Raw genomic sequence first — 16589 nt, 5'->3', positions numbered from 1 at the left:
TTCTCTTATTGTTGCTACTGTTTCTTGCGTGTTTTTGCAGGTGACGGCGCAAGTGGGCGAACGGTGATGTGACCGTGGCGGTGGCGACGTGACTACAGCGGCGGTGGCAGGGAGCCAAAAGGTCAAAAGGCTAAAGGGGGGAGGCGGCGCCTAGGTGCGGCGCTAGGGTTTCAAACTTTCTAAAACCCTAGTTTTGGCTGTTAGCTTACTGGGCTAAGACATTGGGCCTCGGGTTTGGGCCCGTTCTGTAATGGGTTGGGTAGGTTAGGTTAATGGTAATTGGGTTTGTTTGTAATTGGGTTCCGGGTTAGGCTAGTTGGGTGAGTTAATTGGTTTTGGTTCTTGGGCCCGGGTCTGGGCAAAATTGGGTTGTACAACGTTCTTTTCGGAATTCCAACTGTACGTCTAATCACACCAAATCAAACGACGTCTTTTTTGACTTAGTGTTGATCTGACTTTATGAACTGACAAAATCATACTCTTAATCCGAAGAAGTAATAAGTACTAGAATTTTAGGAGTTAAATGGCTCGGGTTCGTAACTCACGGGTTTTGACGAGGCTAATTTCGGCCTAAAGCTGAAAATGGGCTTAGTTGGCTAAGGTTTGGGACATGTTGGTATTTGATAAATTAATTAAGGTAAATGGGTGAAAAGGTGGGTGATGTGATTGAGTATGGGAGTTGGAATATATTAAAGTGGGGTGGTTGATTATTTGGAAAAAAAATTGAAAAAGGAATTGCAAATGGTGATTAGCTACTGGAAATTAAAATTTGAAGGAAAGGAAACTAAAGAAACAACAAAGCTACGTGAGAAAAGAGAGAATGTATTGAAAGAAGAATGCTTGATATTTGATTGATGATTTGATGATCAATACATGCTCTATTTATACTAGAGGATTTACTAAATTAGGAGCCAACTAGTCATAGAAAATTAAGAAAAAAAATATTCCATGACCAAAAATATCCCAAAATAATCTCCCCCACTAAATCAACAAAATTTTCAGCTAATTAAAATAGGAAAAATTCTACTTTGGCCCTCCTTCTTTGCTTCTTTCTTTAATTTGGCCCAATTGTTCCCTTTTTCTTCTATTTAGCCCCAAATTGCATTCCTGCACAAAATTCAATAAATATGGCAAAGTTAGTGGTGCATTCTCATAAATTAACCAATTTAATTACATAAAATATGTAACTTTAGCATTTAATCAATAATAATAATAAATCATGATAAATATTAAACTTAATAATTAATTAATTAACCATTTGAAGTAAAAGCAACTTATTTATATATAGTAACACTCATATTCGAAATCTTAAATTTTTTTATGATCTACCAACAAGTGGTCGGATGCAATAATAAGGCATATTGCACTTCTAAGGGGAAAACGCAGATTCAAACTTTAGAAGCAACATTATTAAGAAGGATAACCATAAACCCTGAACATAAACCGTAAAACAAACATGCATAATATAAAAAAAAATTACAATCTCAATATTACCACTAAACCAATGTCTCGTGATTTTATTATCTGTTTTTTTTACTCAATAAAGATATAAATAATTAAACATTTATTGGAATCACTTTGTGTTTTCTATTTGTAGCGTATGATAAATAAATGCTTTTACTTTAGTTAAAAACTAATCAAATTTGTATTTAAATTAAGGTAAACCATCAAAACAGTCATTTTTATTTACCTCATGTTACATTTTAGTACTTATGTTTGAAATGTTACATTTTTGTCACTTACGTTAACGTGTTGTAACATTTTAGTCACTGAGTCGTTAATTGTTGTTAACGGTGTAACGATAAGTTGATGTGACATGTTAAATCATTATTTCAAACAAAATTTTTTGGTTAAATTATACAATTGGTCCCTATATTTTTCGTTTAGAGTTAAAATTTAACTTAAAATTTTCATTTGAAATGATGATTTAACGTGTCACGTTAGCTTACCGTTTTTAAATTAAATCAATCTAATCCGACCCAAATTACTAATAGTGATCAAACTTTTGTAAATTAAATCATAAAAATATATAATCATTAACATAAAAGTATTTTAAATAGTACCCCATTTGTGTCATCACGACGTCGTCCGTAGTCACAACGTTAGGAAGCTTCTCGTCATAACGCCACCGTCTGTTCGGTCGAAAATACCAGGCCCATCCCTTATAAAAATGCATGCATAAGCTAGCCATTAAAGCTTTGCAGATCTATTTTGTGAGTATCTTTGTTGTCTTCACAAGTTGTGATGGATAGTTGATGATGTCTATTGTTCGCTAAAACTCTATCGACCACCAGTAGTTTTTCTTTAAAAGTGGGTGGCTCTTCGTCAACTTCTTTATTTGTTTCTGTTTTGAAAGTATTTCAAAATAATAAATGATTTCACGTGTCGATTTGGACCCATGTTGTCTCAAGTTTTATAAATTTTTGTTTATTTTTCCACTGTTTAATAAAAGTCTTCAGTTTTAGAAGTTTTTGTCTGCTGTTGTAGCACTTTTTTAGTCTTGCTTATGCATGCAATCTTAGTTTTACAAGTGGTTTTAGGGATTATTTTGTTGTCGCCTCTCTAGTTTGGTGAATGCTAGATTCTTTTGTCTATTTTTGCTAGCCGCTTGGGACTAACCGGGACTGATTTCCCTATCGTATTAAGTGCTTGCAATCACTCCAAATACGTCGTGCTTAAGTTGTGACAAAGCCAATTGTCAACGTGCCATAATGTTCTATTGATGCTAAGGCTAAAGCCTTTGTTATGTTGATGGAGCTTGTCCTGCACCATCTACGATGAATATTTACTATTTTTTTCTCTCTAAATGGTATGGGTTCATTCATTGAATAAATTAATGAATTTACATTTAAAAAAATATTTTAAATAGTGAAACAAAGTGTTAAAACATTCTAAATTTCAATAGAAACGTCGGCAAAATGTTAATAAATGGAGAAATTTGGAGCAGTTAGGACCATTTTGTCAAGAAGAAAGTATAAATGAGATCGTTAATATGAATACGCAAAGGTTGTGGGATACAAAAACACCTTTTGATGGACACATGAAGATAAGATTAAAACACACTCCCAAGATGGTGAGTTTTCTGTAAAATCTGCTTATTTTCAAGAACTCACGAATGTTCAGGTAAGAAATATAAACACGGCCATTCTTCCTGTCCCCCTCAAAATAAGGCAATTTCTATGGAAACTTAAATTACCATACAAAGTAATCATGTTTTTATAGAAGAGTATAGGATCATTGAATTTTAAACAGGGCCGAAGTCAGAAAATTCTTTTTAGGGGGGTCAAAATTAAATTGTGATTTTTACGATAATAAAAATACAATTTCACTATTTTAACAGCCTATATCTTTATAATTTTTAAAGAATTAAATCATTTTTTTATCATTTTTAGGAGGGGTCAAAATTTAATTTTATCTTTACTAATTTAAGATTTTTAAAAAATTAAATGAAAAATTTTGGATGGGGCCGGGTCCCTTCATGCTAGAGGTGCTCATAGGCCGAGCGGCCCGCCTGAAATATGGGAGGGTTTGGGTAAAAATATAGGCCCGAAATATGGGCTTGGGAAAAAAATGAGGCCCGTTTAGAAAACGGGCCGAGCCTCGGGCACAACTTTTTTGGCCCGGGCCCGGCCCAGCCTGGCCCAATATAATAAATATATTTATTTTTTAAAATTTTTTTAATTTTAAAATATTTTTAAAATACTTTTTTTAAAAAAAATTTAAATTTAAAATATTTTTAAAAATATTTTTAAAATACTTTTTTAATTTTTTTAATTTTTAAAATAAATTTTTAATATTTTATTTAAAAAATGGGCCGGGCCGGGCCTGAGCAAAATTTCAGGCCCATATTTTGAGTCGGGCCTGGGCCTAGGACCTGGGTCGAAATTTTTTATAGACCCGGCCCATGAGCACCTCTACTTCATGCTCCCATATCTACGCACTTTGTCAAGTAGAGGAAGAAAACATGGAGCATTTGTTGTTGGAATGTCCATTTACTAGTTTGGTTCAAATTTTGGACTTCACACATGTAATCATAGAGTAATGTCCATGAAGAATTGGCTGGGATCACTATTGTATTCACAAAATTAAAGTTATTTATTAAGAAATCAATGAAGCATGGGTATACACAAAGCAAGGTTTTAAAAGTGAACTTGGAATGAATGGAACCAAGACCGAGCCGTTTGTAGCGAACATGCTTATTACGCCCCATTGGGTAGATTTAGAGTGGTCATATTCTAATTCATTGGTCACTCAATCCAATTTCGCCCTACATTTTCATACTGAATGACCAATTTCAAAAAATTCAGTGGTCCAAGAAAAATGATGAGGTGCTAAATTGGGTTTTATGAAAGTCTAGGCAAAATCAGGAGAAAAGTTTGTGACCATATGAGCAGGGAGAAGCGAACTGAAATTATATATATAGAAGTCTATAATTACTAATTTTAGTATTTGTAATTTTTATTTTATTTTATGTGTTATGTATTTGTTTTGGGTATAAAAAATTTGGATATAATCAGGTTCGATTTAATTCAATTAATAAGACAGATTGACAAAAGTTTTTTTGAATAATCTCATTATAAATTTTGATCATATCTATTCTCTTTTATACAATGCCTAGAACAATCATAGTCCCTCCCCAACCCATAAATAAGAGGATAACGCGCTTCAATACACTCAAACTCACGTCCTCCTACATTAACAAAAACTCGATTCACAATAAAAAAAATTTATTACACCACCTTCTAAAAAGTAATAAATATCTACCATTCTTTTTTAATATATATTCATAACAGGTTGGCTACTTAAATAACAATTAATGTGTGATAGATTTTTTTTAATTAAGCTCATCGCCAAGTGAATTGGCCCACAACAACATCCTACACATGCAGCTTCAATGGTATGTCTGCTATAGGATATTAATAGCTTTTTCCCACTTGCCCATGTTACTACCTCACTTTTTAAAACAATATGGAATGGGTTTATTTTAAATTTATCGAATTAATCGATTGGATCGATTTCATTAGAATCAAATTATTAAATTATAATTTTATGCTATTATATTTAAATTAATTTTTAAATTTTAAAGAGTGATAAAATATAGTTTTATTATATAAATCAAGTCGATAAAGACAGTATCTTATTTGGATTTGTTCATGTGAAATTTCGATATATAGTAATTATTATTTGGGATAATATTTTTAAATGAAAATATAAAATTATTTTAATGTATTTTAAATCATAAAATGTATTTTGGAATAAAAGAATATGGTCAACCAAAAATTTATTTCTACTTACCTAATTCTTGTTGAATTTGTTAAAAAGGGATAAATCTCAAAATTATACATGAATTTTGGTTGAATACGCAATTGCATATATGAATTTTGATTTTGTGTAATTTTATACATAAAATTTTGATTTGATCGAATTCTCATAAATTATTTACACAATTATTGATATAACATCATTTTATGTTTATATATTACATACAAAAATAATTGTATTTATCTAATATAAAAATAAATTGAAGTATTTATATTAATTATTATTTACGAATTATTAAGTTCATTTTATTGATTAAGAGAATAAGAAAAAAAATGAAAATTGAAGACAAGTAGTATTAATATATGATATGTCAAACATTTGAGTAGGAATTATTTTATTGTAATATTTGTATTTAGTATATTTTAATTATTTATTTTTTTAAATAATTTTGTTTTGTATTAATTACATATCGTAAAATTATATTGTTTAATAAATTAAAAAATAAACACATAAAATCACGTACAATGAATGTAACATTAGAAAATGATATTATGAATGTCATAAGCTTAAAATCTTAAATATATTGAACTTTGGTGATAATATTAATGGGAGAGACAATTACAAATTCCAAACATAGGCCATAAATCTGGTATGAAAGATAAAAAAAAATCTTAAATATATTGAATATCTATTAAAAATAATTACCAAAAAATAATTGGATTAAACCCAGATTATTAGAGAAATTATTTTATGGACCCTTCTGAGTTCTGACCACATTATTCATGGCCACTTTTCAATTATTTAATGATATTTCAGTAATTTTTTCTATGTCATTAACACATAATTTTGGTAATTTTTTAACCTTAAACCTTGAATTTCGAACCTTGAACCCTAAACCCAAATTCAAACCCAAACCCAAACTTTATGTTTAGGGTTTGAGATTTGAGGTTCAATATTGAGGGTTTAAAGTTTGATTTAGGGTTAGAGTTTTAGTTTTGGGGTTCAGTATTCAGGATTTGAGGTTTGAGATTCATGGTAAAAAATTACTAAAATTATGTGTCAATGACATGAAAAATTACTAAAATATTATTAAATAATTGAAAAGAGACCATAAATAATATTGTTGAGTATGACTCCTATTTTAGTCAAATTTGATAAATAATCTTCTAGTTAAAATTTGTTTATTTGTTCAATCAAACCCTGATTAGTCTAGATTATTTTATTATTTGACCTATGAATTTAGCCTCTAAATAGGCTCTTTTACAACCTTAGAAAAATACACACATTAGAGATTAGAACTCATAACATATTTAGAGAATTTTGTGTTTACATTTTAAAGGTTCTTTATTTTTAAGTTTTTGGGGTTTAATTTTTATCTTCATCTTTTGTACTCTTCGTTCTTTTACCATTCTAGTAAAATTATCTTTGCCCGTGGTTTTTTATCCCCACTTCATGCAAGTCTTTCAGGGAGACCCTGATTTATGACAGAGACAAACTCTCGTTCGAAGATGTGAAGGGTCATTTGTTGAGTAGAGACAAACTCGATAATGAGTTTGGTTCGGATAGTAAGGCACATAGGCAAGCTTTCGTTTTGGTAGCATCAAAGAAGCGAGAAAAAAGGTGTTGGTATTGTAAAAAGTTTGGTCACGTCAAAGCAGATTGTTATAAACTACAAAATAAAAAAGCTGCTGAGAGTAATGAGGAAGATGTAGTTGATGCTAAATTGGCTGATGAAAGCGGTGATAATTTCTTGTTAGTGTTAATGAGCGATAATTCCAAGCTTACGTCCGAGTGGATCCTAGATTTTGGATGTTCTTTCCATATGTGTCCCAATAGAGAATAGTTCTCCACATACAGTTCGGTTGAAGGTGGAGTTGTGAGCATGGGAAACGATTCATCCAGTAAGGTAATTGGTATTGATATTGTTAAAATTAGGATACACACGATGGGACGATTAGGACACTCTCAGATGTCAGGTATGTACCTGATTTACGAAAGAATCTCATCTTTTTGAGTATTTTAGACTTGAAAGGATGCAAAATCAACATTGAGTCGAGCGGCATTAAAGTATCTCGTAGAGCTCTCGTTTTGTTAAAAGGTAAAAGAACCGACAGTCTTTATATTCTGGAATGTTCTACACTGACTGGTGAAATCAGACGTCTCTCGTCCGTTATGGAGTCGAAGTTAACTGGTTTGAAGTGGAGGCAACTTGGTCATAGGAGGGAAAAAGGTATGACCGTTTTGTTGAAGAGAGGTTCTCTTTTGGATGCAGGTTTTGAAAAGTTAGGGCACTGTGTTCGTGAAAATTAAACCTGGGTTAGTTTTGATTTGGCAGTGTACAAGTTGAAGGCTAGAAGTATTCCAGTTCCTAAGCACAGATTCGACTCAGTTAATTCCCTGCATAATTTAAGATAGGCCCGTGGTAGGCTTTGGCAAAGATGACATTGTGGAAATATGAGTCAAGGTGGAGATTTGTTGAGTATGACTCCTATTTTAGTCAAATTTGAGAAATAATCTTCCAGTTAAATTTTGTTTATTTGTTTCAATCAAACTCTGATTAGTCTAGATTATTTTATTATCATTTGACCTAAGAATTTAGCCTATAAATAGGCTCTTTTACAACCTTAGAAAAATACACCCATTAGAGATTAGAACTCATAACACATTTAGAGAATTTTGTGTTTACGTTTTGAAGGTTCTTTGTTTTTGGGTTTTTGGGGTTTAGTTTTTATCTCCATCTTTTGTACTCTTCGTTCTTTTGCCATTATAGTAAAATTATATTTGCTTGTGGTTTTTTATCCTCTTTGGAGAGGTTTTTTCACGTTAAATTTGTGTGATCAATTACTCAATTTCTTCCACTATTTTTTACTTGCTGCTTAATCGGATCGATCCCCAACAAATATGATTAAAATGATCCATAAAATAATTTCTCCGCATTAGTATCTATTACTTTAACAAACTATATAAATTCAATTGTTTTTCTTATGCCAAAACCAATAAATAGCCAACCACATACCATCAGAACTTTGAGAATTTAATGTGCCATATTTATATCTTATCAATGGGCTAAAACACAACATTAATTAAAAAATCTTATAATAGATACTAAAAACCTCTTAATAAAATAAATTTATTAATAATTCCCTATTTATTAGTGTAGTTTATCTAAAAATTAAATTACGAAGAAAATATTAATGGTACATGGAGATTATCTACACAATAGTAGATTGTAATCTACACTTATATTAAGTATTTTATTGAGTTGGTATCACGAGATCATCGATTACTAATTTAGTTGTGAAATTACTAAAATACGTTCTCATATAAATATACAGATTAAGTTATATTTTTAGAGTATTTTTATCTTTTTATATATAATAATTTAATAAAAATTTAATCATAATTAGATTTGAACCCAAATCACCAAACATAATAAACATTTAACTTTACCATTATAATCAAAGTATCAATTAATTTTTTATATGCATTTTTAATAAGAGTTAATTGCACCAAACATCCCCAAATTATGACCCTCATTTTAAATTGATCCCTAAACTTCACATCATTTTAATTACATCCTCAAACTATCGATGTTATATTAATTAGGTCCTTCCATTATTAAAATTGTTAATTTAACTATTAAATGACACACTATATCTTAACTTTATGTTAAATAATTTAAATTGAAAAACTTTAAGAAAAAATGAATATGTAAAAATTGATGTTTTTAAAAATTTAGCTTTGAGGTTTTCAAAGCTTTTACGGAGGCTTTATTGTTTACTCTTTTTATTCAGTTTTACTTTATTTTTATTTTTTACTTTTAAAAGTTATGCGACAACATTCTATTTTTATTTAAATTTAGCTATATAAGATTTAATGTGTCATTTAACAATTTTAATAACGAAAGGATTTGGCTTGATATAAATCAATAATTTGAGGATATAATTAAAACGTATTGAAGTTTAGGGACCAATTTAAAATGAGGGTTATAGTTTAGGGATATCTAGTATAATTAACTCTTTTAATAAAATATATTTATTACTGTTTTAAAAATAATAGGTTTAAGGGTGCAATAATTCCTCAAACTTTTTCAAAAAAAGCAATTAAGCCTCTGGTTTTTTTTTTTGGCACTTATTTAGGTATTTGAACTTTCAAAATGCATCAAAAAGGCTCTCAAACATTTTCAAAAAAAGCAATTAATCCCCTACTCTCTTTTTTTCACTCAATTGAGTATTTGAACTTTCAAAATGCATCAAAAAGACCCCAAACTTTTCAAAAAAAGCAATTAAGCCCCTGCTTTTATTAAAAATTATAAAAAAATTAAAATCAATAAAAGCTATAAATATTATTAAATTGTAATAAAAAATTCAAATATTAACAATTTATTAAAAAATATAAAATATATATATAAATAGTAAAAAGTATATAAAAAATTGTAAAATTTTATAAAGTCATAAGAAAATTATACAAAATGTAAAAAAATATAAATTTCGTTAAAAAATTATAAAAATTATCTTACCAAAAGAAGCATTTTATAATTTTTCTATAACTTTTATTGATTTTTATTTTTTTATCATTTTTTGTCACATATCACATTGTGTTGCGATACATGATTACTTTAATTGAAAAAAACTAGGGGTTGTCGATTTTTTTTATAATTTCTATAAAATTTTATATTTTTTTATTTTTTACGATTTTTATAAAAAAATCTAAATTTTAATAAATTTTAAATTTTTTATATTTTTATTAAATTTAATATTTTTTCTAAAATTTATTATTTATTATTTATATTTTTTTCTAAATTTTAATAAGAACATGGACTTAATTGCTTTTTTGAAAAATTTTGAGTGTCTTTTTGATGCATTTTGAAAGTTCAAGTACCCAATTGAGTAAAAAAAAGCAGGGGCTTAATTGATTTTTTTGAAGAAGTTTGAGGGTCTTTTTGATGCATTTTGAAAGTTCAAGTGCTCAATTGAGTGCAAAAAAAAAAAAGAGGAAGGGCTTAATTACTTTTTTTTTAATGTTTGAAGACTTTTTACATCCTTAAGCCAAAATAATAAATATATTTGTTTAGTAATTCAACATCTCTTAAAATTATTATTTTAATGTATTAAATTTGATCTAATTTTTATTAACTATTGTATTTAATATAGAATATTACTAAATTAATAACTTAAATGATGTGATAAATCTCAAAACGACACATGAACTTTGGTTCAATTTGCAATGTTATACATGAATATTAATTTTGTGTAACTTTATACATGGCATTTAGACTGATTCTTTTTTCATAAATAACTAACACCATTAGCAATATAATATCATTTTACGCTTACATATTACAGACACGAATAATTATACTTATCCGATATAAAAATAAATTCTTGTATTCATTTTTTAAACGTATACAATTGAATCAAAATCAAGGTTTTATATATACATTTGAACCAAAATCAAAGTTTAATGTGCATAATTGCAAAAAATCAAATTGCATGTATCAAAGTGCACAGTAGATCAAAGTTCATGTATAATTTTAATATTTATCTCCTTAAATAATCTTAACAAGTATCATTTTGGTCACCCAACTATAAAAAGTTATAAAATGGTCATCTAACTATTCAATTTTTTTTTTGGCCACCAACTGGTTAACAGTTGTCGCTTTTAAAATTGACATAATAGCAACTTCAACCCTCAAAATTTATAAATTATGTCAATTTAGTCTTAATTCTAAATAAAAATAATCCTCAATATTTGCACATTGTGTAATTTTATTTTTCTTTTTTTCAATTTTTCTTCTCTTTGTGATATTGAGAGTTAATTTTAGAAGAATGAGAAAAGACAAAATTATTATCTTGGATTTTTTTAGTGTCTCCATTTTTTTTATATTTTCAAAAAAGTTTAGCTGATAAATTTATTATTTAGCTTTTTAAGAGAAATAATGGTCAGAAAGAAAGTAAATATTGCAAAAAAGACTAAATTACGCAATATGTAAGTATTTAGGGTTAGATTTTTTAGAATTAAGACTAAATTGACGCAATGTATAAATGATGAGGGTTAAATTTACTATTATGTCAATTCTAAAAACTGCCACCGTTAACCATTTGGGGACCAAAAAAGAATAAATTAAAAAAAATTACTAACAGGTAAGTGATATTTTTTAAACTTTTCATAATTAATTAACTAAAAAAATTACTACTAGTTAATCACTACTAATATAATTTACCCTTAATTTCTTTCCCAAACAGAAAATTTTAAAATTTATTGTAGCTATTTATTATTACATTGCTAATTTATTAATCACATGTCCTTAAAAATTTATTGGTTGTCAAATCCATTTGATGAACTTAGAAATAAAATTTCATTTTTTTCATAAAAAATTAAATAATTTATGTAAATTAGAGGATAACACATTTCAAGGCACTCAAACCCATGTCCTCCTGTATTGATGATAATATTGATGTCAATCGAATTAAGACTTAATCCACATATATATTTAAAATTATACATAATCCTTCTCTAATTCTTAAATGGGAGGATAATACACTTTAGGACACTTAAACCTACGTCCTCCTATATTAACAACAAAATCGATATCAATTGGGTTAGGACTAAATCTGCTTTTAGAAATAATTTCAGTTTTTAATTTCCATCCGAAGTCCAAACACCCAATTTCTTTTTTCCAGCTGGACATACTCCACATGCCACTATTAATTATTATGCAACTGCAATCTCCTACTCTACTGAACCCTACTGAATGCTCTAATACACCATTTTCATGCAAGTTGTTGAATATGTTTTTACAACTTTCAAAATTCCAACTTCCACACCAAATTCTACACAAAAACCAGATTCAAATTTCAACTATAAATACAGGTAAAATCTTTCATATACAATGAACCAGGCCCCCCCCCCAAAGGAAAACAAGTTCCATTAATTTTCTTCCCTTTTTTATCTTCATCAATGGAGCTTTTCATTACAATATTTCTGGTATTTCTTTATTTCATGTTCGTTTTCTTCATTTACAAGCTGTTATGGAGGACCCAAAGCTGTTACATCATAGCTTACGAGTGTTACAAGGCACCCGACGACATGAAACTCGACACAGAAACGTGTGGGAACCTGGTTTTGAGGAACAAAAATCTGGGTGTCGGAGAGTACAAGTTTCTGCTACAATCAATGGTGAATGCAGGCATTGGGGAAGAAACTTACGGCCCAAGAAACGTCATCGCGGGCAGAGAAGAATCCCCGAATCTCTCCAATGCGCTTTCGGAGATCGACGATATCGTCTTCGGTACCCTCGACAAGCTGTTCGCTAAAACTGGAGTTTTGCCGTCGGAAATCGATGTACTTGTTGTTACCATCTCGATGATTTCTTCGGTGCCGTCGATACCGGCTCGAGTGATCAATAGGTACAAGATGAGGGAGGATGTTAAGGTTTTTAATTTGTCGGGGATGGGTTGTAGTGCGAGTGTTATAGCCGTTGATCTTGTGAACCACTTGTTTCAAACATATAAGAACCAATTCGCCATTGTTGTGAGCTCGGAATCATTAAGCCCTAATTGGTATGTAGGCAAAGAAAGGTCCATGATGCTCCCCAATATTCTTTTTCGTATAGGGGGTTGTTCTTTGCTTTTAACGAACAAAAGAGAGCTTAAACATCGAGCCATTTTGAAACTGAACCACTTGGTCCGAACCCATGTCGGTTCGATCGACGAAGCGTATGGTAGCTGCACTCGAATCGAAGACGATCAAGGCAACTGCGGTTTCTTCCTCACCAAAAACCTCCCGAAAGCTGCCGCTAAAGCGGTATCGATGAACCTTCGAGTTTTAGCACCTAAAATGTTGCCATTAAGGGAACTCATTCGGTACTCAATGGTAACCTATTGGAGAAATAAGTCCAAAACATCGAGTCCGGAATCCGGTTTGAACCTAAAATCCGGAATCGACTATTTTTGTATCCATCCTGGCGGAAGAGCGGTGATCGACGCAATGGGACGAAGCTTAGGGCTAAATGAATATGACCTCGAACCGACTCGAATGGCGCTTCATCGATTCGGAAACACATCGGCTGCCGGGTTATGGTATGTTTTGAGTTACATGGAAGCTAAAAAAAGGCTAAAAAAAGGGGATAGAATATTGATGATAAGCCTTGGAGCTGGTTTCAAGTGCAATAACTGTGTTTGGGAAGTAATGAAGAACTTGGATGATGTTAATGTGTGGGAAGATTGTATTGGTAGGTATCCTTTAAAATGTACTGCCAATACTTCTTTCTTGGAAAAATATAGCTGGGTTAATGAATCTAGTCATTAGGGTTTTTAGGGTTTGGAATAGGGCTAAGGAAGAAAATCGAGAAAAAAATTAACAATTGATTCAAATAAGAGTATTCGGTTTGATTTCGATCCGATTTCATTCGATTTACGGATCATAAATTTTAAAAGAAATTCATAATTATATGATCTAAACTGAATTATATTTTTATTTAATTTGTAATAATTTTTTATTTTTATGACATAAAATTAGTGGAAAAGAATTCAAAATATTATAAAATATTTTTTTCGAAAAAATAAAACCGATGAGCTAAACCTATTCGAAACGATGAAATTTGGTTTGGTTACTTTCGATATTCGATTAAGTTTTTGAAATACTAAAATACTATGGGATAACATAATTATTTTTCAAAATTGATCCAAAATGAACCGTTATCGTCCCTAGTTTGGACTTTATAACTAGTTAGAACGTAGAATTTTGGGTCAAAATTAAATATAAATTTTTAAATGGTCATTATATTAACTTAAAATTTTATAAATTTAAAAAATTAAACTATAATTTTTTTTATTTTAAAAAAACTAAAACAAAATTTCCACTATTAAGGCCGAACAAATTAAAATCCAAAAGTTGAATGTGGGCTATGTGAGTTAGCTGCAATGGCCCTCTTTTATCATTTATTAGAGCCAACATCTCTTAAATTTAATGTTGGCATAATGATTTATTTGACCCTCTGACTTTATAAAAAAATCATTTTAATCCTTCATTTAGTTTTTCGTCCTTTTTACCCCTTAAATTTGCTTTTTTTTTTTCAAACCACTTCAAAATGAGTGGAAATTTTATCGTTTTTTAACTTTACTGATGTTGTATACACGTGGATGACACGTCAGTATTTAATTAATTTTTAAAATTTAAAAATTTTAAAAATTATAATAACTATTTTTAAATTTAAAATATTATAAAATTACAAAAAATAAAAATATTTTTTAATATTTTAAAAATTATTTAAATATAGCATGTCATCTATGTGGCAATCCAAATGTGTACCACATCAATTTTTTTAGTTTAAGTTTTTTAAAAAGATATTATTTGAAAATTTATATACTTTTAATATGCCCCAATTAGACTCAAAACATAAATTGAATTCACGGTAGACATAAATCTTATAAATTGTCAAAGATTTATGGGCACCGAAACCAAGTATGGCAACTAGATTTGCTCATAAATGTCAAGCATTGACATTTTAAGAGGTATGGTTGTAAAAACTAAATTACATCTAACTAGAAATTGATAGTCCGACTAGTATATAAAATCGAAGAAGAATTAAACAGTAAAAAATTAATTAAATCGATAAAAAACTGATCAAACTAGAAATTGATAGTCTAACTAGTATATAAAATCGAAGAAGAATTAAACTAGTAAAAAACCAATTAAATAGCTAAAAATCTGGTCGAATTAGGTGAAAAAAATTACTGATCTTAATTTAAGCTAGTTTAAATATTTGATTTTGTAATAATTTATAAAATTAATGCTTATTTTCTATTATTATTATTATTATTATTATTTATGCTTATTAATTTTTTAAAACTTTTTATAAATTTTCTAGAATTTTTAATTTTTTTATTTTATAATAGTTGAATCAATTAAATCGAAAATTAATAATTTGATCGATTTAACCATTAATCCGATTTTTAAAAACACTAGAACTTCGTATTAGCCATAGAGCATAGAGAGTAAAGGAGCAAGTCACTGAATGACTTTAAGAGTAACTATATAATAATTTTTGAGTACATTTTTAGAGGTGAGTTGTAAATTATTCGATTTGTGTTTTGAGTTCATTTTATTTATTATTGTAAAATTTCATATTGACCTTTCTATTTTTTGTGGTGTGTTTCATTTATTCCATAATAAATTTATTTGTAATCATGTTGACTGTAGGGGTAAAGCTAGAAAATTTTTTTAGGAGGTGAAATTAAATTGTAATTTTCACGATAGTAAAAATACAATTTCACCATTGTAATAGTTTATATCTTTATAATTTTTAAAATATTAAATCATTTTTTATCATTTTTAGGGGGACAAAGTACAATTTTATCTTTATTAATTTAAAATTTTAAAAATTTTATAGGGCCTAAATGAAATTTTTTTCAATTTTAGGGGAGACAGGGCCCCTGCCAGTCCCCCCTAGCTATGCCGCTGATATGATCGGGTCGGTTCATTCAAAATGTACTAGATAGATACTTTAATTAAAAAACCAAAAGAATTAGGCCAAATTTTGTTATAAAATTAAAAAAAAGTAACAAGAACAAGAGATCGGATAACAAATAGGAATGTATCATTTATTCATTAAGTGAGTATCTACAATAGTTCTCCAGAGTTTATATTTATAAATATAAGACGTATGAACGAAATAAAATTCTACTCCTAAAGAACATTAGAGTTCTAAAGTATACCCGACTTCTTACTCTAATGAACATTCACTTAATAATAAAAATATTTATAACACTCTGTTTTGGATATCTACTAATAAATAATGTGTCTCGTTAAAACTTTACTAAAAAAATTCAGTGGGTTGAAGAAAAAAAAAGTATACATATCTTTAATACACAACATATTGTCTCATTGAAAACTTTACAAGGAAAATCCAATAGAACAAAATCTCGATTAAGGTAAAAAGTGTACAATATGTATTTACCCCTCTCCTGATAACATCACATAACATCTTAGAATTTATACATTTCAATACTGAATACTAGCTTTTTAAATTATCACTTAGAACATATTTACTAAATATTTATATCATCATTTTTCTAAAAATAATGATTGAGAAAGAATTGTGAAGAAATATATTTTGATAAATCTTCTTTAATATATATCATCTTTTCGACTTTTGTTGGACCATTTTATCTAAAGAATGTCACATGTTTAATAGAATGCATGCTATTACAAAGATAGATCAATGCTTCTATAGCACTACAATATGGTACTTTTAGACCAACTAAGATAGGTGCTTCTGGATCGAAGATTTCTTTATCATTGTCTTGAAGATGTGATTAACTGTT

The 16589-nt window shown here is 28.9% G+C and overlaps 1 protein-coding gene across 1 annotated transcript; it reads left to right on the top strand.

The window, feature by feature from the left end:
* The first annotated feature begins 12144 nt into the window (after positions 1-12144).
* Positions 12145-13738, top strand: LOC107930681 (3-ketoacyl-CoA synthase 19). The gene has a single exon (XM_041103550.1). It carries the CDS (start codon positions 12223-12225, stop codon positions 13570-13572), a length of 1350 nt encoding a protein of 449 aa, XP_040959484.1. The 5' UTR covers positions 12145-12222; the 3' UTR covers positions 13573-13738.
* Positions 13739-16589: the final 2851 nt, after the last annotated feature.

The sequence above is a fragment of the Gossypium hirsutum genome, chromosome D10 (assembly GCF_007990345.1).
Source record: "Gossypium hirsutum isolate 1008001.06 chromosome D10, Gossypium_hirsutum_v2.1, whole genome shotgun sequence".
In the NCBI taxonomy this organism is placed as follows: Eukaryota; Viridiplantae; Streptophyta; class Magnoliopsida; order Malvales; family Malvaceae; genus Gossypium; species Gossypium hirsutum.
This window is presented reverse-complemented; position numbering and strand designations above follow the sequence as displayed.

Coding starts and splice junctions, on each gene's coding strand:
- LOC107930681 (XM_041103550.1), top strand. CDS start 12,223: ATGGAGCTTTTCATTACAATATTTCTGGTATTTCTTTATTTCATGTTC.